The 21097-nt window shown below is 47.0% G+C and overlaps 1 protein-coding gene across 1 annotated transcript in view; it reads right to left on the bottom strand.

Moving 5' to 3' along the window:
• Cfap43 (cilia and flagella associated protein 43) overlaps window positions 1-16219 on the bottom strand; it is an 88599-nt gene extending 72380 nt beyond the window's left edge. The window contains exons 1-5 of the mRNA XM_032892170.1: window positions 16113-16219; window positions 14723-14976; window positions 10190-10286; window positions 3713-3880; window positions 491-641 (exon numbers count right to left, since the gene is read on the bottom strand). Coding sequence (XP_032748061.1) covers window positions 491-641; window positions 3713-3880; window positions 10190-10286; window positions 14723-14976; window positions 16113-16201 — 759 coding nt within the window. The 5' untranslated portion in view covers window positions 16202-16219. The remainder of the gene's footprint in view (window positions 1-490; window positions 642-3712; window positions 3881-10189; window positions 10287-14722; window positions 14977-16112) is intronic.
• Between the last annotated feature and the right edge of the window lie 4878 nt (window positions 16220-21097).

Here is a 21097-nt window from a genome sequence, read left to right on the forward strand (position 1 = left end):
TGGCAGATTCTGTCATTTAAAAAACCCTCCACTACGCTCCACTCCCCTGCATTTACTTGTGCTCAGATGCAGAGATCCTGTTAGCAGTGGGCTTCTTCTCCGCCCTCTTCTCCTCCCTCAGATGTTTCTCCTCTTTCACCAGCCCCGCCCCCTTTGCTCCCAGGGGCTGCCGGGAGAACCACACTCCCTAAGGTTTACATCTCCATCGCTGCCACTTCGCTCCTGTTGGGGAACAGGGGCTCTACTTGCCAGCTCCCACCCTGCACCTCTCCTAGCTTCCCAGTCCCTCAACATCAGCTGGTCCAAAATCAGGGTCACAGCCGCCCTGCCACCATCCCCCTAAGTATCCACACACAGTACCCATGTATGTGGGGTCTTTGCTTCCCAGGTGATTCAGAACGAGCAGGACGGTCCTGCGTTCCCAGCCGTCCTATAATCAAATGAGATCTCACTCCCGAGAAAGCCGCCTTGAAGCAAGCGAGATAATTACCCTGAACGTCTCTGCCTCTTCTCCCACCAGCCCGGCAATGGCCGACAGGGGCAATACGGGCCCATAAATGAGATCCTTGGGCAGAGAGGTGGGGAAGAGCATGTCGGTTTCGTTTGAGAGCGTCCCATCTTCTTGAGGCAGCTTCACCAGCCTGTGGAAAAGGGACGCATCAGATCAAGTGGAGTAACAGGGGTAACGCCACATGGGTGGAGGTTCTCTGCATCAGTGGGGATGGAGAGGAGGTGTTCTGTCATAAACACACACAAGAAGATAAGGGCCGAGCAGCAGCTTTTGAAATACATGCCATACAGTGACAAGTCACGTGTAGCTAGGAACTAAGGGCACAGGGATTCTTGAGAAGATTCAAAGCTAATGTGCGAAGCGGGAACTGTAAACTTCAATGTTGTGGGGAGGTCTGGGGCGGGCATAACCAGCAGAAGAGCGTCCTCCTCTTGTAGAGGTGACCGGTAACACTCAGTTCTAGCTGACAGAGTTGCTGACATGCAAGAGCTTTCGGTTCTAAAAGAGTATCTGGGTATTTGTGAGAAACATCTCAAATTTTGAATGTTGGCAACTAAATCAAATAAAAAAATATCATGAGCTGGAATAAAAAAGAACCCACAAACAGAGCCTGAATCCAGCCATCTCGAAATATCTGATGACAAAAAAAAAAAAAAAATCCCATTTTCGAGTTTATCATTGATCTACGTTATAAAGGTGGGTCTCGGGGCAGGTGAGGCAGAAAGGCTGAGACACCTCGGGCAGTGCCCAGCCCAGCCTAGGAGCGAGCAAGGAGGCGGTGGAGAGACGGGAGTGGAAAAGAAGCTGAGTGATTTGTGTGCTCAGAAGAGAGGTGGAACTGAAGACAGGACAGCAGTGGGAACAGCCTGGCACGGCCACCCCAGGACCACGGTGATGTCACTGCCAGCCATGTCTAGGTTGGTGGTCCTGATGCATCTGGGGTCAGTGTTGACGTCGGTGGTCCATATTACCACCAAAGGCTATGAGGATGTCCCGGATTTGTAAATGCAGCCTGAAGCCATGCTGCTGTCTGAGGGCTGTACTGAGATGGCTCTCCCCCACCCCACCCCACCCCCAGCCACCACATGTTGGTGCCAGTGGTCACATGGGCTCAGGGGAGTTGGCCCCACCCCACCGAAGGAGAGCTGTCGCCTGGGATGGTGCTGGAGAGCTGACCCTAGAGGTGTGGGCATGGGGGATGAGGACAGCTCAGCCCCTCACCTGGTCAGTGGGAGAGCCAGCTCCGGTGGCGTGGGTGTGGGAAAATTGACCAACTCAACTACCACTGAGGCCCAGACCCAGGGCTTTGGATTGGCCCACCCCCAACATCCTCTCCATCTAGGACCACCAACCTAGAATTAATGAATTAATTGCTGGAGCTCATGAAGGGGCCGGTCCTGTGGATCGCCACCAGTCAGGGCAACAGCAGGATGTCTGAGAGGCTCTGTGAGGTTGATGTTGTAGCAGGAGCCAGAGGCCTTGAAGAAGTCTAACGGCTCACTGCAGTGAACGCTCACAAGCAGAGCTATTTGGATGTGTGATGGAGATGTGGGGAGGACAGAGGCGCAGAATGGTGTACGCACAGAGTACTGCGCTTGCTAGAGATTTTTTTATTTCTTTTCTAATTTTTATTATTTTATTTACTTGGGCAGGGCGGGGCTACGAGGGTGGAGGGCGGATATGGAAGGGCTGGTGAATGGGTGGGGCTAGAGTACAAGAGGTGAAGTTCCCAAAGAGTCAATAAAAAGTATGTTTAAAAAATATATAGGGGCTGGAGAGATGGCTCAGTGGTTAAGAGCACTGACTGCTCTTCCAGAGGTCCTGAGTTCAATTCCCAGCAACCACATGGTGGCTCACAACCATCTGTAATGGATCCAATTCTCTCTTCTGGTGTGTCTGAAGACAGTGACAGTGTACTCACATAAAATAAATAAATAAATCATATATATATACATATATATGTATATATATATATATATATATATATATATATATATATAGAGAGAGAGAGAGAGAGAGGGCTTTGGAGAATTCATGGCATTAAATCAGAGCTTGCGTTCTATGAAAGGAAGACAGTTTTGGAGACTGGTCATATAAGCAGAGTATGTGGAGGCATGGCTAAGTGCATGTAAGTCCTGAAAGTCCTCTCCGTGTCTCTTGCTTTGTCTGTCTATGGAGAAGTCACACCAACAATATTCAGAAACAGCGACAATTTTGCAGTGGAACGGTCTAAGGTCTCAAAGGGAGAGATGATGGGTAAAGCAGGTGCCTGTCCCGATGTACACCTGGTAGACCATCGTCCCCATCGTCCACTCTGTTAAGAGACAGTGCTTTGAACCGTGACTGGAGACAGACCTGTCTATCTCTGGGTGCTTCTGAAAATGACCTTGAAGGAAAAAAATGTGCTAATCAGAACTCTTAGATGTTTCTGGTTTGGACAGGTTGCCTCTTTTTCTTTTCTTTTCTTTTTTCTTTTTCTTTCTTTCTTTTTTTCCCCCTTTCATTCCTTTCTGGCTTCACACGTTACCTAAGGTAGAGGTTCAAAAGTTGCAATTTCAAGAGTATGCCTTTCCAACATCTCTTGGTCTTCAGCCAAAAAAGGTCAACCCAGTGGCGCTTTGGGACTTTGAAGTCTTTGCTACAGACCTCCATTATCAACTATCGCCATTTGTTCCAGAACTTTCCTTGGACGCGTTCCTCCTTTAAATGGGTAACTCCCATGATTCTGCTCTGTGCAAACCCTGGCTTGAGTAACATGGCTGACTGCATGCTGTGCTGTACGTTTCCTGTATCTAACAGATTCTTGTTTCACAGACTTTACTAGAGCAGCAAGGAAACAGGAGCGAAAGGTCACTGGTGTCCTTTTTATATAGTCGTCACATTTAGAAACATTAATTTGAGCAAATAAAATTTGGCAACAATTAAGCACAATGGACAAACTCTCAGAGGACCTGGGGAGTCAAAGGGAAGCTGACCGGTGAGCAGCCACTCCAAGCTCATTACAGATGCAGAAAAGTGTGATTGACTTGTAACAGGCTGTGTGTGTGTGTGTGTGTGTGTGTGTGTGTGTGTGTGTGTGTGTGTGTGCGTGCATGCTTGTGGCTATCCCAAGAGGCCGCTTAATTCATCAATGTGGCCCAGTGATGACGGCGAATGCCAACCAAGACCAGCTCATGGGCGGGGAACAACAAAGGCCCCTACCTTATCCTGAAGTGATGCTCCTGGTTACTTCTTTCAATGGTCCACACGCTCACGGCGCTTGGACTTGACAAGCACATTTGGCGCCAGTTCATGGGGTTGAAGGTCATCTGACTCACATCCATTCCAGGATTCGATTTCTTGCACAAGATGACATTGGCTTCCCAGTTCCTTCAACGGAAACGGCAGTTGATGAAAAGGTAAGCTTTGTTTCATTCTATGTCTGGGAAATATCTAATTTCACGCAACTTGCATCAGCCAGGACACAGGTTGTGATACAACTTCATAACCCATGACGTAAACACCAAGCATTTGAGTGACTGCATTTGAATGAACCCCTCTGAGGAATCAAACGATATATATGTTCGAATATTGCACCATCATCCCAGGGTTATTTGGTCCTTCCTGTTTGGTCTGAATTTGACTCACTCACACCTGGGGAATGGAAGCATCACCACATTAGTGTCTACATCGCAAGTGTTGGACCCAAGTACTGTGTGTGGATCTGGGTGTCCTGCACTCGTAGATCATTTACTGACATTTAAAAAAAAATATATATATATATCATTTAAAAATCTGCTACTTGATTTGTTCTTTTGAGGAAATGGACTCAAATTCTGCCAGCTATGTTCTTTGCTGGAGGAATGGGGAACACACACACACACACACACACACACACACACACACACACACACACACGTGTGCATACACTCATGCACACACATGTGTATGCACAAGTACAGAAATGTGCACACACATACACATGCATGCAAGCGTGTACAGTGTGTGCACACATGTGTACACAAATGTGTGTGTGTGTGTGTGGGCATCCCAAGATGTCGAGGTTCCTTTACCCTACTTGCCAGCAGAACAGTGGTCAGAAAACTGTCTGGTGTTTCCTGAACTTGCCCTGCTCCTGGCTGCCCCCTGCCTTCCAGGCCAGCCATCCCATCTGAGTCCCTTGCCCAGCACAGCTGCAATCTTGCTGGTATCTTGCTGGTTATCTCTGGCTCCCTTGACCACTTTGTCAGGCAAACCTGTCAGTCCTCCACAGACACAACTGGAAGCCTGGGTCGCTGTGGGCACAGCAGCAAGGATCGCAGGGCATGTGTGTCACTGGTGCTATGGCGTCTTCGCTACTTCCAGGGAACTCGCACTGACACAAGCTCCATCCTCCTGTTCTCTGGATGGTTCTATCTCCCATGTGCTATGGGAGCCATTTTACATACCCTGAGGCCTGTAGCCCACCCACTCCTTCCTTCATATTTGTGAACAGTCTCAATTCTACCGAGCAAAACAGAAGCAATGAAATGGACTCCCAAATCCTGTGTCAAACTGTTCATTCCCAGCTCCTGGCAAGTTTAACCTCCACTTCCTCTCAGGCATACTTACAACCCCCTTCTGGGAGAACTCTGGCCCTCTGTCACAGTGTCTACGTGAGACCTCACTATCCCCTCGCCAAAGCTGTGTCTGGTACCTTGACCAACTCTTCTACTGATGCAGGGACTGTCCAGCTCTGCGGACGGCTCTCTTCTGACTGACTCTGTATGGTGCGTGCGTTCCTTCACACCTCTGATTCATGTGCCCAAGGACTTCCTGTGGGCCCTTGGTATAAAATCTAGGAGGTGGCAATAAACCTGAGAGTACAGAGGAGCCAACACCCTACACAGTGAAGCGTTCATCCTTGAAACACAGGAGCCACTGGACAGAGGGACTCCACCCACCTTCCCAAGAATTCACCTTCAAGATACAGCAGTCCACTGCACTAGAAGCCAAGCAGTGGCCGGCCGAGAAGTGTGTGCTCCTCTTGGCTCCTCCTCTCTCTGCCTCCTTCCTAGCTTTGTGCTCCCCCCTGAAGAACTGGTCCCTGGGGTTTTGCTTCAGACATTAGATTGATTCTATGGATTCTGGGGTGAGGTAGTCTGAAAGCCATGTCATCAAGAGCTACTCCCCATTTTTATGACTGCTCCTTTTGAGTCCCTGTTGGGGGGTTCCTCTTCTCGGGAGCTCTCACGGGTGTCCCTAGGTCATTCTTTAGGTGTTCTTGTCCACTTTCAAAACTTTGACCGTTTGTTTTAGCTAGTCCCAAGTCTTCATCTCCAGCCTCCTTCCTGTACTTCAGTCCTGGATTCCTGGGGCAGAAACGTACTGTGTTCTGTTTCTCCCGCTGAGGAACAGAATCCCTGGGGTTTGTCCAGCTGCACGCCTGCCCCACACCGCTCTTAGGCGTGGCTTGTGACGAGGCTGTCAGTGGGATGTAAGGGGTAGTGTTAGGTGCAACCCGGAAGCCACGAGTCTCATCAGAAAGTCTTTTCCTCTCCTCTGGCTCCTCCAAATTCGTGGGTGACACATTTTGGAGGAGGCGCAGGAGCAGGGCAACACCCAAGCAACAATGTAACAACAGGACAGGAGTGGGGTTGGGCGGCAGCTCACACCCAGACACCTGCTGGTGAGAGAAGACATTTCTGTCAGTCAGCTGACTCCCTGTTAGTCAAACCCCAAGGGATGTATCAATTGCCTAGCAGACACCTTCACTCACATCCCTGCGTTAGCCTCAATTACCTTGCCCCTCCCCCAACTCCTCTTCCTCCATCGCCTCCCTCAACTTCCTTCCTCCCAAGTCCTTGACACCTTCCATTATTCCTGCCTTTTCATGACTTCCCTTTGCCTAAAGGATAAACAATGATGTGTCCTTTAGCATGGCTTATAGGTAGGTACGTCCAGGACGAACCCACTTTAGACCTGTTATTCTTCATTAATTATTAAGAGCTTTTACTCTCAGAAGTGTCCCGATTTAGATGGTGGATCCGCATGTATTAGGCTGCTCATGGGCTAGCCTCACACTGCGTCTCTTTTATGGCTAATTTTTCGTTCCTTTTACTGTGATCTCTTGACTAAACCTTTGACATGTGGGGCAGCAGTCATGGCTTGCTTTGCAAAGTGCTGGCCTTGGAAGCAAAGGGTCTGAGTTAGAACCCTCAGAACCCAACTTAAAAACAAGAAGCTGGGTGTGACATTAGACATTTGTAATTCCAGCACTGGGGAGGTAGAGACAAGATGATATATAGGGGGTCACTGCACATCCATGCGCGTGCGAGCATGCACGTGCACACACACACACACACACACACACACACACACACACTCTGCTCTATGTTCTTTGACCTTGTGACCTTTGCACACAACACTCTCCTGCTTGACATCCTTGCCTCCTTAAGGCTGATCCCAACTTACCTTATACGTTAGGATTGCTATAGGTTACTGGGCGAGGCAAGCATTCATACAGTAATGTCCTAATCTTCACACTATGACCTTATTTGGAAATAGGATTTTTTTTTTTTAATAGAGGTAATCAAGCCAGACTGCAGACGTTGGGGTTGGCTCCTAATTTAAAATCATCGATGTCTTCCTGAGAGGGGGAGCATTATGAGACAGACACATGGGAAAACGCCATGTGTGAATGAAGACAGATCAGGCAGTGCATCTACAGGCCTAGGAGCATCAGAAATGGCCATCAAGGCAGCTGTGGGAACTGACCAGGCACAGAACAGATTCACTTATAGCCCTCAGAAGGGCTCAAGCTCGCTCGCACCCAGAGCTTAGAATTCTGGTCTAGAACTTGAGATAAGGAGTTTCTACTTCCTAAGTCATCTGCTTTGTAGTATTTGCTATGGAGATCTCAGAACGCCAATGTGAGGGTTACGCTTCCCTGACCCCTCCTCCACTCTTAGGTTAGATGGTGTGATGATTTGTATATGCTCGGCCTAGGAAGTGGCTCTATTAGAAGGTGTGGCCCTGTTGGAGTAGGTGTATCATTGTGGGTGTGGGCTTTAAGACCCTCATTCTAACCGCCTGGAAGGTGGTATTCTTGTCTTAGTTAGGGTTTTACTGCTGTGAACAGACACCATGACCAAAGCAAGTCTTATAAAGGACAACATTTAATTGGGGCTGGCTTACAGGTTCAGAGGTTCAGTCCTTTATTATCAAGAAGGGAGCATGGCTGCATCCAGGCAGGCATGGTGCAGGAGGAGTTGAGAGTTCTACATCTTCATCTAAAGGCTGCTAGCAGAAGACTGGCTCTCAGGCAGCTAGGATGAGGGTCTTAAGCCCACACCCACAATGACACACCCACTCCAACAAGGCCACACCTCCCAACAGTGCCACCCCCTGGGCTAAGCATATATAAATTGTCACAATTCTGCTAGCAGCCTTCAGATGCTCATCCTGCACCATGCCTGACTAAAACAGGTGGGGTGCTCCTGACACATGGTACTATGTACCTAAGATCACGTGAGCTATCTCAGTCTCTCCAGGCTTAATCACTACCCAGCCATTTAACAAGTAGCTTAAGAATAAAACATTTAAACATGGAGAGAGAGAGAGCACTGGTGCTAGCTGTTTCCAGCATGAGGCTGGGAAGCATTTTTCCCACCAGCTTTCCCTGACAAAAAGTACACTCTGTCCCTTGCTTTGACCTGTGTTTGACACTCCAAAGAAATAGGACTTTGCCCTCTTTGTATATTGATTAGCAGGCCCCAGTGATAGGGGCAAGCACGCTCTACAGGGTGGAGTGTTTACAAAACAGCGGATGCTGTGTCTGTATGCCTGGCCTCAGAGAAGAGTGTGGTCAAGTGCTTTGGCATAGAGACGTAATTATTCTTGCACTTCACCTACAAGTACTTAGCCATGCCCTCCTCTGTGGGCCAGGCTCACGGACTGCTGTCCCTCCCCCCAGTCATTTGTGCAGGCTCTCTGGATCATGAAGACATCTGTCATAAAAGGATGACAACCCTCATAAAGAGAGACTCTGGGTAGCAGCGTGCAGATGCATGCATCCTCGTACCATGGAACAGCAAAGGAAACTGCTGAGATGCACAGCATTAGCCGACTTCCAGACCCTTGAAGGGGCATCTAAGCGGACAGAGCAGGAGTGTGTGGACGGGACCTTATATGAAATGTGTCAATCCTGAGTGACAGAAACACACCCGAGGCTGACTGGGGTGACCGGGGGTTAAGAGTGTGTGGGGCCAGGAACCGGGATGTACAAGGAAACTATGGATAAGGGGTGTATTTGTTGCTCTATGACGATGGCTTCAAGGGTGCTTGCACCATCTCAAATTTAAACTGTATACTTAATATATGAACAGTTCGGTATACATGAGTTATATCTCAGTAAAGCTCTCTCTCTCTCTCTCTCTCTCTCTCTCTCTCTCTCTCTCTGTGTGTGTGTGTGTGTGTGTGTGTTTGTGTAAGAATCGATCTGAGTGCATCAGGTGTGATTGGAAAACATTTTACCAGTGCACTACATCACAAGTCTTCAATAGATTGCTCCCTTCTTTCCTCTTCCTTCTCCTTCCTCCCCCTCTCTCTTCCTTTCTCTCCACACCCCCCCCCAGAGTTTTCTACTTTAGAGCAGGTGTCCAGGTTGACCCAAAACTTCATAGCCAAGGCTAGCCTTGAAGTCACCACAATCCTCCTATCTCAGCCTCTCAGGTGCTGGGACTATAAGGTGCAAACTGCCAGACTATGCTCAGCTTTTGATGGCTCAGCAGTTAAGAGCACCTAGTGTGCCCTCAGGGGATCTAGGTTTGGTTCTCAGAACTCACAGGCAAAGAAAATGCCCACTAAAATGAAATACTAACGTATAGATGGATATCTAGATAGATAGATATCTAGGTAGATATAGATAGATAGATGGATGGATGGATGGATGGATGGATAGATAGATAGATAGATAGATAGACAGACAGACAGACAGACAGACAGATAGACAGTGTGAGAGAGAGAAAGACAGGGGGGCGGGAGGAGTATATAAGCTGTAAGTTAAAGTTGGCTCTCTGAGCCAGGAATCTTAGATTTTTGTGTAGAAAAGCTGGTCTTCAAAGGGTGGCCTCAAGTCACCCCAGGAACATTTAGCACTTCCCACCGGTAAAACAAATCCCAACTCTCTCTCCAGAGAGGTTTGTGCCAAAGAGGGCAGAGAATGCACCCACAAAGTTGGCCTCATGAAAGGACCCGGCACGCACACGGATGTGTCTAACCTACAGGTTTCTCTGCCCAGCTGGCCAATGAGGTAGAATGTTCCAGTCCGCGTGAACTGCTCACTCCAAACTGAGCTCGAGCACACAGACCATCTTTGAGCACAGGCAGGAAGCATGCTGGTAAGTCAAAAAGATCCGTTTGCTTTGGGGGAAAGAAAAGACCTTTAGGCACTTGTGTTCCTCACCCTGGTTAAGGAAATACTGCACATGTCACTAAGAAGGGAAGGTGATAGTTCAGCTGTCACGGCTTCTGTCCTGACACATTTCATACCTCAGCATGAAGATGTCATTAAATCACCTGACCAGGATAGTGGTTCTTCCCTCTATCCCTTGTTTGGGGTTTTCCATGTGGATCCCCTTTGGTAAAATTCAGAGGTGGAAGATTCCGGTGAAACCTGGGGTTGGGGGTTGGGGAGCACTGCAGGGTGCTGGGACTTACCAGAGGGCCAGCTCAAACTCTGGGAGAGACGAGTAACTGGCCAGGTAGGTGCCACAGTAACTGAAGCAAAGCAGATTGTAGTCCAGGAGGATGTCGCCTAAAAGACAAAATCCAGGACTCAACTGTCACATCCAGATGAGCTCACTCCCTCACAGAATGCTTCCCTTCCTCAGAGATTGGCATACACCTCTAAAGTACTTCCCCAGGAGGCAAGCTACCTTCTAGCCCTTGCCTGAGAGGTGTTTTTGTCCTATTTTGTTACAAACAGGCTCTTCCCATGTAGTTGAGGTTAGCTCTAAATTCATGATCCCCTGCCTCTGTCTCGTAAGCGCTAGGGTTCTAGCCTTCCTCCACTCACACCCATTCTTATTGAGACTGTTAGGTCACCGTCTTCAGACTTTGGTGCAGTACTGAGCCTAATTTGAAATGAATGGCCCCGACATGTCTACAAATATGAACACTGGATTTAGCACAGTTACTGGAGCGTCAAGTGTCTCTGACATTATTAATACGAATTTTATAAGTCCTTAGGCCGTATCCGGCCTGCAATTCAGTTTTTTTCCAGTCGTGAGAACAACTTTCTTTATTCACGTTAAAAGCCTTGGCAATGAGACGCTCGAAAGGCGGGTCTTGGGGAGGCCCAATGAGGGGCAGAGCTGACTTCTCCTTGACCTGCTCTTTAGTGTGGTGGCTACATAGGCCCGAGCTCGGCCTTGGTGTTTGTGCTTGTGTGCTTACTCTGGGTACTTTAATGACCGTTTCTGTTTTTACACGTCTCATCTGTGTGTGTGTGTGTGTGTGTGTGTGTGTGTGTGTGTGTGTGTGTGTGCGCTGTGTGCATGTGTTAGACTGTACGCCACTTGTGTGCAGATATCTGCAGAGTCCAGAGGAGGGTGTTAGATCTCTTTCAGCTGGAGTTATAGATGGCTGTGAACTTGGGGGTGCTGGGATCAACCCTTCCCCTGTGGGAACCGTATGTGCTCCTAACTGCTGAATCATCTCTTCAGCCCTGTACTTTCTACGTTAGAGTGACCACAGTATATCCCTAAAATGTGATTGTCATTGAATTTATTTAGCATGGACTAACAAAGAAAACAATATGTATTTATTGAGAATGAGATGCAAAATGAAAAATAAATACATTTTCTGTGGGATGAGACCTTAATGCAACTACTTTATATCCTGCGGTCATTTTCTTAATTGTCAACATTAGTATTCTAATTGCTATATAATGTTATATTACTATAAATTCAAATATAATTTTTGAAGAGAGTTTTTACAAGCCTAGAGAAAAATATCTATATCTATATTTCTAACATCAAATTTGGTAAATTTCTTCCTGATCTTTTTTTTTTTTTTTTTTTTTCAGACAGAACCCGATGGAGCCCAGGCTGGCCTTGGATTCACTAGGTAGCTGAGGATAGCCTTGACTACAGATCCTCCTGTCTCTTCCTCCCTACTGCCGGGCTTACAGGTGTGCACTACGATGTTCAGGGTCTTCCTTGTGTGTTTACACATGAAGTCCATCCCAATATACCCTCTGTATACAGAACTCTGCTATTCACAGTTGCAGTAGGCATTGATTGAATATCATACGCGGTATACCTCATTTTAAGAAGACAGTTGAGCTCACGCACAGTGTTCTATTAGTTTCTTGTTTACATTACACTGAACATTTTATCATGTTCCTAATATTTTTTTTAAAAAATGTGATTTATAATGTTTGCAATAATAACCCTCCCTGGGGTTCTTTTAAACATGTTTACCACTGTTCATGTACCAGGGTTTAACTCCTCTGTACATGGACCTATAGCTGTATCAGGTCACTACATTTCCATAACACTGACTTCCGATCTCACAGCGGACCCAGAAGGCCTCCCTCAGTTTATCAGCCTGCGGGATCCCACTGCCAGCAATCAAGAGGCTACCAACTTCCCCACGCTCTGACTGGCTCCAAAACCACCACTGAACCAGACTGGAAGAAACAGCCCCTGGATTGAAGCCACGATCATCTACGGTGCCCTCATGCTTGCGTTTATGTGGGTGAGCATGTGTTGGAGTCTCCCACGTGGGGTCGCTTTCTCTCCTTCCAGTTTTACATGGGTTCTGGGATTTGAACTCTGGCTTAGGAAAGGGGAATTTTTATCTGCGGAGCTATCTTGCCGGCCCTAAGCTTTTCAAAAGCAAGAGTCATCTGATAGTTTTAATATAATTGATTGCTTACGGTTTGTGATCTGCCTGGGAAGTCCCTTGCCATGCGTTCTTATGAGATGCTACTACTTTAAGGCTCATAAGTGCCGTGAGGAGGTTCAATGATATTTTTAAATATATTTTCCTCATTCTATTTGCATGCTATTTTTTTTTGTGTGATCTGGTGTTTGTGGTTTAACATTTGTTAGTAATATACCAGTCCTTACACATAGGGCTGTAGGCTCATCTCTGACCTGAAATAGCTATAGCATCCTTTGTACTTTCTACTACTTTTCCATGGCCTTGCTCATGTTGAATCCTGTTTTTGTGCGATGTGTGTTATGACGAGCAGGATGCCGATCTTGACACATTAGTTCGAATATTCAATTTTTCTTAACATCGCTGTTGAACAATCTATGTCCTTTGGAGTGTGAGTTTCTTCATCATAGATCTCATTGTTCTGGATCTAGTCATCCTCGAGCCTCTACTGACCTGGGTGGCCCCAAAGGAACACTGCTCTCCTAATTCCTGAGCACCGTGATGTGACAAAGACCCTCTGCCTTGCTACCTCCTTCTCTTGTTTATTCCGGAAACTCTGGAATCATTTAGATCCTCCCTGCTCTCTAAAACAGTAAGCCCATGACTCTGTGACAAATATTAGAAATGTATTTGTAACAACCGTGTTTTCTATTCTGGACTCTGCCCCTACAGATATACATACATATACATATACATATACATACATACATACATACATACATACATATACACACACATATATATACACATATATACATATATATGCATATATATATATATATATAGTGCATGTGTGTGTATTACATTTACCCTATGTGCATGGGCGTTTATTCTGCACCCATTATCTAACCAAGCATTCCTTACTAAGTCCTAGCAGATGACTGCATCACCTATAATGTTCTGTCCCTATGCTATATATTTTTGTTAAAATTTTATCATATTGGTTAGGCCTTCTGGATGATCTTAATGACACTGATGATAACAGATTTCCTCGATGATTAATCTCAGTTTTTACCACGAATTCTTCTTAGACTTGTGATTCAATATGGATGCTGTCCACTGGTTTGAATTAACTTCTGATTAATAACGCCCAGGGCTGGAGGCACAAAGCTAAGCTGAGGGCATCTTAAACATGAATCGTGGTTGCAGTCCACACAGACAGTTCCCAGTTTAGGACTGGAATATGTTTTCATTAAGGCATCTTAATCTGGGAAGAACACCGAACTGTTTCCCCAGAAATAACTTGTAAACTACAGAGATGGAGAGGACTTGACCCAGTGTGGTTCTGAAACTAAGGCACTGCCAGGGATGAGTTTCCTGACTGCGCTGGGCACGTGGGCTATGACTGTTAGTTTGGTCCGAGGCAGAGCCTTATTTCTCGTTGGGCTGGTTGTAGAATCTGGACCCTTCGTCCTCACCTTTCCAAAGTCTGGATTACAGGCCTGTGTAATCACCACTCTCGCATTCAGGTTGTCCTAAATGGGGGCAGGGATTGTTAGCTAGAGGCTCCTGGAGGCATAGCTGCCGATAAGTGCCTGTTTTGTGTGTTTAGCCCCATTTGTGGTTAAGAACCGGGAGGTTCAGACTTGTTTTTGTGTTTGCGATTCCAATAAATCACCAGGAGAGAAGAAGAAACATTGTTCCAGAAGAGGCCAGGTCTGCAACCCTGGGTTTCTCATGGTTTAAAATGCGTGTGAATCACCTGAGAAATCTTGTACAAACTAAGGTGTTGGTTTGTTAGGTCTGGGCTGGGAGTCAATTGGTGTGTTTTTTGAGGGAGTAGTTGTTTCTAACTTGCCCAGGCTAGTTGCTACCTTGTCACAGGCTCAAGGTAAGCCTTCCTTTTCAGACTCTTTAAGTTTCTGGGTCCACAGGTGTGTGCTACCACAACAGGAGGATTGTGCCCTTTTAGCTAGCTTCTGGAGTAATGCCAGTGTTGGCAGGAAGCACACCAGGGTTAAGTCAGAAGGCTGTGGCATACTGGGTTAAACCTTCTGTGGTCAGCTTGTCAGCATGCGTTTAAAACAACCTTTCACAACACAAAACACCTTCATTCATAAGAACTAGATTTCTTCACATAAAACTTTTTCTCAGCAGCCAGCTAGGCGTGGTGGTGCACCCCTTTAATCCCAGCACTTTCGAAGCACAAGCAGGTGGATCTCTCAGTTCTAGGCCAGCTTGGTCTACAGAGTGAGTCCCAGGACACTCAGGACTACACAGAGAAACACTACCTCAGAAAAACAAACAAAACAAATGCCCTCAGTTCCAGGGGTGGGGGTGGTAGGGGGAGGGTCTCCCAGATACCTTTTAACTTGGTTTTTCTGGTCAGTGAAGGAAAGCTGTATATGTAGATGATGGGTTTAAGTCTGCGGTCAGAGAAAGCCACGACTTCACCGGGGACATTGGTTGCCATGACGCCCACGATCCCATTAATACACTGGAGTACAGTCCTCTTCTTGGTTTCCAAGTTAATGAATATTACATAGTTCCCAGAAGGGTAGCAGATGGTGTTGTCACTGACAAAATGAACGTTCTGACTAGGGAATCCTTGCACCCATCTTTGAGAAAAGATAGATCACCATCAGTAATAACCCATGCTCGTTTCCATTACAGCACAGCAACTGCAAAGCCATCCCAATCTTTGAAACACATCTGCTCCATTTTTTTTTAACACCCTTACTGTTTCTGTCCTTTGGATGGACACACATGCTCACTGTGAGACCAGCATGAGTCAATGGCCTATAGAAATGTAAAAATCAATAGGTCTGGGGCCAGTGAGATGGCTCACTAGGTAAAAAGGAACTTGTAGAAAACAAAGTATCCAGAGTTCTTTTCTTTTGACTGTTCTTTTTAAAAACTAAACTCAAAATCAATTTAAAAAATCAACTAAACAAAAAAACCCCTTTGAGTAGGACAGTAGGCTATGTGGTTGCAAGCCCGTGACTTGCTTATAGTTTACACACATGAAGAATACGTGGCTATTTTAGACCTAAAAATATACAAATTAAAAACAGGGACGGATAGAATATGAAATCCACAGGGACAAAGGAGTTAGAAGATAAAAGGTACATTTAGGATTGTGTAGTATGTATGTGATGGAAGGAAAGTCTGAGATAAGGAAAACTCTAGTTTATTTAAATATTAAAGATATATTTGAAAATGGAGGAAAGAGAGTGAAGGACATAGGTTTTCTGAGTCCCCGCCCCCCACCCCAATGACATGGAAACGCACAGCAGTGACAGAGGACTATGCTGAATTGCAAACAGTCCTCCAGAACGTGGAGGGACAGAAGTGTCTTGCTGGAGCTTTTCCAGATGTCTAAGGCCCAGCAACTGTGCACATGAATCCGGAGTGAGAAGGAAAGAGTTAGAAGGGAGGGCGTCGCCTAAAAGGATGCTGATGAAGAGGAGGGCGGAATGGGCTGCAGGAACTCTGGGGCTGACCGCTGTGGGGAATACCGAGGCGGGAAAGGATGCAGAAACGGAAGATGGAGGAGAGAGATGCTGGGCAAACAAGCGAGGGTCCATTAACAGGACAGCAGTGTGGTGAGGTGGGAAGTTGAGCGCCTGTCATCTGGTCAGGTGACCAAGAGGATGGGGTGGGGTGGGGAGATGGAGAAGCAGAGCGAGTCTGCTTGGAGGGTCCGAGGTGCTCCCATCCCCGCCCCGAGCTCCGTGCGGCCGCGGTGCCGCACCTCACCGACAGGGAGGCTCCGGAGTAGTGGGCAGAGGCAGAAGGTATGACTGTGGCAGAGGCCTCGTCGCGCTCCCGGCCTTGCGACATGCCGACTCAGCCCACCCGGGGCTGCGGCCGTTACTCGGTGGCCTTGCCGGGTCGGGCTAAGACGCCCGCGAAGACTCCACTGTTTACATCTGTATCCGGGAGACCGGGAACCCCGCGCCCATTGGCTGGCTGGCCCGCCTATAGGCGAGCGGCAAGCGAAGCCGAGCCATGGGACCCTGGGTTGTGGATGCTGGAGTGGCTCCTCCTCGTCAAATAGTTTCAGTATTAATAAATGTCAAGGCCGCTATTAATTTTGCATGGTGCCCTTGCCATGCTGCTCCTAGCAACGCGCCGGGAGTATTTCATTTATTTCCAGGCACTGGTTGAGCCCGCTCGGAACCCAGTGGACGGAAAGCCAAATCAGAATCCAAAGTGTTAAGGGCACTATAGCTCAAGGAGGCAGAAGGGAGTAATCTGGTGGATGATAGGTCCTGCTCTTCTCCCCTATCTCCTTGCCTCTCTCCTGTCTAATCCTTTTTCTTCCCTGGGTTTCTCCCTCCTTTTTTCTAGTTCCTTCCCACCTGGCAAAGACAGAAATATGTTGGGAATGGCTGAGCACGGCCCATGGAACGTTCACACCATAATTTAACTGTTACCGCGGGAGTTGGGGTTGCTCCCCCAATTAAATGTTACGGCTTTGAAAGGAAAGGTATCCTGGCAAGTGGGAACCAAGAAATGCCACCTTGTCACACCACAACAAACCTCACAAAAGAGATTTATTGGGAGGAAAAACCCAGGAGGGTAGTTGCACTGCTTGGTCCAGAAGCAGCAGGAAAGTGAATAGAAGGTAGACTTTATACAGGGTTTCTTGGGTGCCCCGGGGTTGCCTGGGATTTTTTTTTTTTTTTTTTTTTTTTTTTTGCTTTATTTTGGGGCAAGCTAAGGGACTGGTGGGATTTTTTCCTTGCCCTTGGTCTTCCAGTCAAGTCAGGGTCACAGTGTTCTTTCCCTAGCCTTTTTTTTTTTTTTTTTTTCGGAGCTGGGGACCGAACCCAGGGCCTTGCGCTTGCTAGGCAAGCGCTCTACCACTGAGCTAAATCCCCAACCCGCCCTTTTACCCTATAGTAATAAACTATGGGTGTGTTCAAGTAGGTTGAAGAAAGGGGATTTTTTTTTTAAAGAGAGACAAAGGAAGAGTGTATCAAACATTTGAAGAAATAAATCCACAGCGTTAGTGTGTAGTAACAAGAATGATACTGAAGTAGGACAGAAAGATGGGGAACCGTGGAGCCAAGAGAAAGGAAAGCCCATTAGCTAGAATCTGGCAGCTGAGAATCAAACATCTCAAATGTAGCATAAAACTCACCAATCCCTGGTCAGGAAAACCCACCAATCCCTGGTCAGGAAAACCCACCAATCCCTGATCAGGAAAGCCCACCAATCCCTGATCAGGAAAACCCACCAATCCCTGATCAGGAAAACCCACCAATCCCTGATCAGGAAAACCCACCAATCCCTGAGCTCAGGTATTGAAATCTCACCAATCACCTCCCTGCAAATCTTCATTCTGGAAAGCGCTGCCCCCCAAGAAATCATTTATAAGCCCTGGCTTCTGCTAGGGTTGCTCGGGTTTTTAATCTCCCAGTAAGTCTCTTGTGTGAGGTTTGCTATGCGGTGTGACTTCGTGGTATTCCTTGGCTCCAGTTTGCCAGGAGACCTCTCAGAGTAGAGCTGTAACACTTTTTGCCAGTGCAGAGCTTTGGCTGGGGAAACTTCCCCCTGTCTGAGCAGAACTCTTTTTTTTTTCTTTTTTCTTTTTTTCGGAGCTGGGGACCGAACCCAGGGCCTTGCGCTTGCTAGGCAAGCGCTCTACCACTGAGCTAAATCCCCAACCCCTGAGCAGAACTCTTAACACCTTCATTCCAGCAGAACTGAAACACTTTCCCTGGGGAAATCATCCCCTCCAGAGAAGCAGAACTTCTACACTCCTCTTGGGGAAACATGGCAGCATCCGGGGCAGAGCTGCAACACTTATACCAATACCATTAGCATTGGCTTGAGGCTTTACTTCTTTCCAAACCTGAAGTTTTCAGGACTCTCATCAGAATTTCCGTTCACCCTACAAGTCATACCTCACTTTTGTAACTCCATTTAAGGAACCTCCTATAATTCTCTCTCTCTCTCTCTCTCTCTCTCTCTCTCTCTCTCTCTCTCTCTCTCTCTCTCTCTCACACACACACACACACACACACACAGAGTCTTTTGAGATGTAACTGAAAGCTGTCAAAATTTATATAAGGTTAATGCTAAGACACTCAATTGGGACTCTCTTGAGAATCCCACATCCACACTAGTCTGTTTTATTTTTATCCCCTGGGAATGGTTCTTTCTCTTAAGCTCTGTACCCAAACATCTATGCTCAAAGTAAGTTTTAATACATTCTTCTTTGAGAAGCCCATGCCCACACTCTGGGGTGTGCTTTGTTCACTCCTTGCGTTCTTCTGTTCTTCCGTTTTTTGAGACAGGGTCTTAGTCCTGTCTAACCTTTTGTAAATCCAGGTTGGCCTCAGATTAATAGAGATTGGCCTGCTTCTGCCTTCTACCACACTGGGCTTATCCTTAACAAACTCTGAATCTTCTTCCTATTGGTTTGTCCTGCAATTCCTGTGTATGCATGCAGGGTAGGTTTATAAATGTCGGTGTGTACATGTCCACTGTGTGTGTGTGTGTGTGTGTGTGTGTGTGTGTGTGTGTGTGTGTGTGTAGGTAAGACCCAGATCCTGGTCTTTACCTGAGCCTGGACACTTCTCCAGTCTCAATTAGGTGAGACAGCGTGGAGATGTGGAGCAATCCTTCCCTCCCTGACATCGCCAACAATGTAAGTGAATGAGTTACTTCAGAAACATAAATGACCATTTGTGCCTTCCTGTATGCTATGTATTTTAGAGCAGTGAGCTCACAAGTAACATCTACTTTGTGGTATACATATAGACTTTTGACAGAGCACATGTCTAAGTCTCCTGCTGTTGACACCACCAGGACATAGAGTGACCTGTGACTAGAAAAGAATGCTTTATGGTTGAACAGCCTGGGTGATGGTGGGTCAGACTAACTTAGCAGTGATTAACCTTGGCACGAGTGGCCTTTTGGACTGGACTGGGGGGGCGGGTGGTAGGAGGATGAGCTGCATCTCTGACAGTAGCTCGTCCACTGTTGTGAATAGCCATCGATGTCTGTGGATGTTCATGGGAAGGGGCAAACAAAACAAAACAAAACAAAACAAAAAACTTAAGGTTTCATCGCTGTGAGGAGAGACCATAACCAATGCGACTTTTATAAAGGACAATATTTAACAGGAGCTGGCTTACAGGTTCAGAGGTTCAGTCCCTTATCATCAGGGTGGGGAGGTCCAGACATGGTGCCAGAAAAAGGAGCTGAGAGTTCTATAACTTGGATTGGAAGACGACAAGAGACTCTCTTCCACATGCAACCAGGAGAGCTTCCATACTGGGCAGAGATTAAGCATAGGACTTCAAAACCAACCCTCACAGTGACAGACTTCCTCCAACAAGGCCACGCCTACTCCAACAAGGCCTCCTAATAGTGACACTTCCCGTGCCCCAAGCATATTCAAACCACCACACTCTCCGAGTTGAGGAAATATGAAGTCAGAGTATTAAAAATGCCAGTATGTGTCATGAATACCCTGGTCTTTGGTTTTCTCTGAGCCTAGTAATAGAGTGAGGGACAGATGCTGAGGCACCCCAGACTGGAGGAGAAAAAGTGCATGTTTGCTCTGATAGGCACGAAGGCAAGTTCTCTCTGTACTGTCGTCTTGAACGAAGCATTTTCAGACAATCGGCCAGATGGCAGGCAGAGCTAAGCAGTGTCTACTCAGTGGTTGCAAATGGATCAGACACGACATGAAGACATCAGGCCTTTTATCTCATTCTTGTCGCCCACTAGGTAGCTGTGCAGGCACCAGGAGAGAGTCAGAGATTTGAGCAAAAAGCCTTCATGTTTCTGCAGAGTAACCAGGGCAACCGTTACCACGCATGTCAAAGGTGTTATTTTTAAAGCCAGCCTGGTGAGAATCCAATAATGAATCGCTCAATGGCATGACCTCAGAAGCGGTGGAGTTTGAGTCAGTCCCAAGGGAATGCGGAGATTCTGCTCCGACAAAGTGTGGGACACTGGCGTTGACTCTGGACAATGTCTGAGGAAGTCTGGGGGGGGGGAGGGATAGGTTCCTTGCTAACACTCCTTCCTCTTTGTTTACCGTGTGTGCAGCAATCTGAACCCCACTGGTTTCACCTTGGTTTATAGTCAGGAGTACATAGAGTAGAAACGTTCTGGCCTCGGTTCTGTTATCTTGTGATAATGCGGCTGTTGACAACGAATTTAGTGGGTAACCAGTCAGAGCCTCCGAGGTTTGGGGTTTCCTTTCTCTCTCTTACTGGGTTCCCTATTTATTTCAATTTGTCTTAACTTCTCACAGAAGCTTAGTGACACCCATCAGCACCTTCTATTTTTCTAATCGTTTAATCTGACTTTTCTGCTGATGCCTAGTCCTCTGGGGTCTTTCATGTTTCCGAGTTCCTTTGGACTAGAGCAGAGGGCTTTCCTAAACCAGCGCGCATGCTCTGTGGCTTTCCTATCATTGCACTGAGAATAAGCGCCATGTTGCGCTCTCAGATAAAAGCTAGAGTCGACGAAACCACAGTGCGAAGAGACTGTATCTGCCTTCAGATGATCTAGTCGGAACCTAGCATTTAGAGAAGTGAGCTCTCAAACTACGAGCTCAGGTTCTCTCTCTGTGTCTCTTAATAGGCTGTGGTAACTGAGAAGACCAGCAACATCTAAGTTTCCATGCCTCCCCCCCCCCCATGACATTTCCCTGGATGCCCTCAGGTGCTTTTGTGAAGATCAGATGAAACAGTGCAAAAAGAACTTTTA

The sequence above is a fragment of the Rattus rattus genome, chromosome 2 (assembly GCF_011064425.1).
Source record: "Rattus rattus isolate New Zealand chromosome 2, Rrattus_CSIRO_v1, whole genome shotgun sequence".
In the NCBI taxonomy this organism is placed as follows: Eukaryota; Metazoa; Chordata; class Mammalia; order Rodentia; family Muridae; genus Rattus; species Rattus rattus.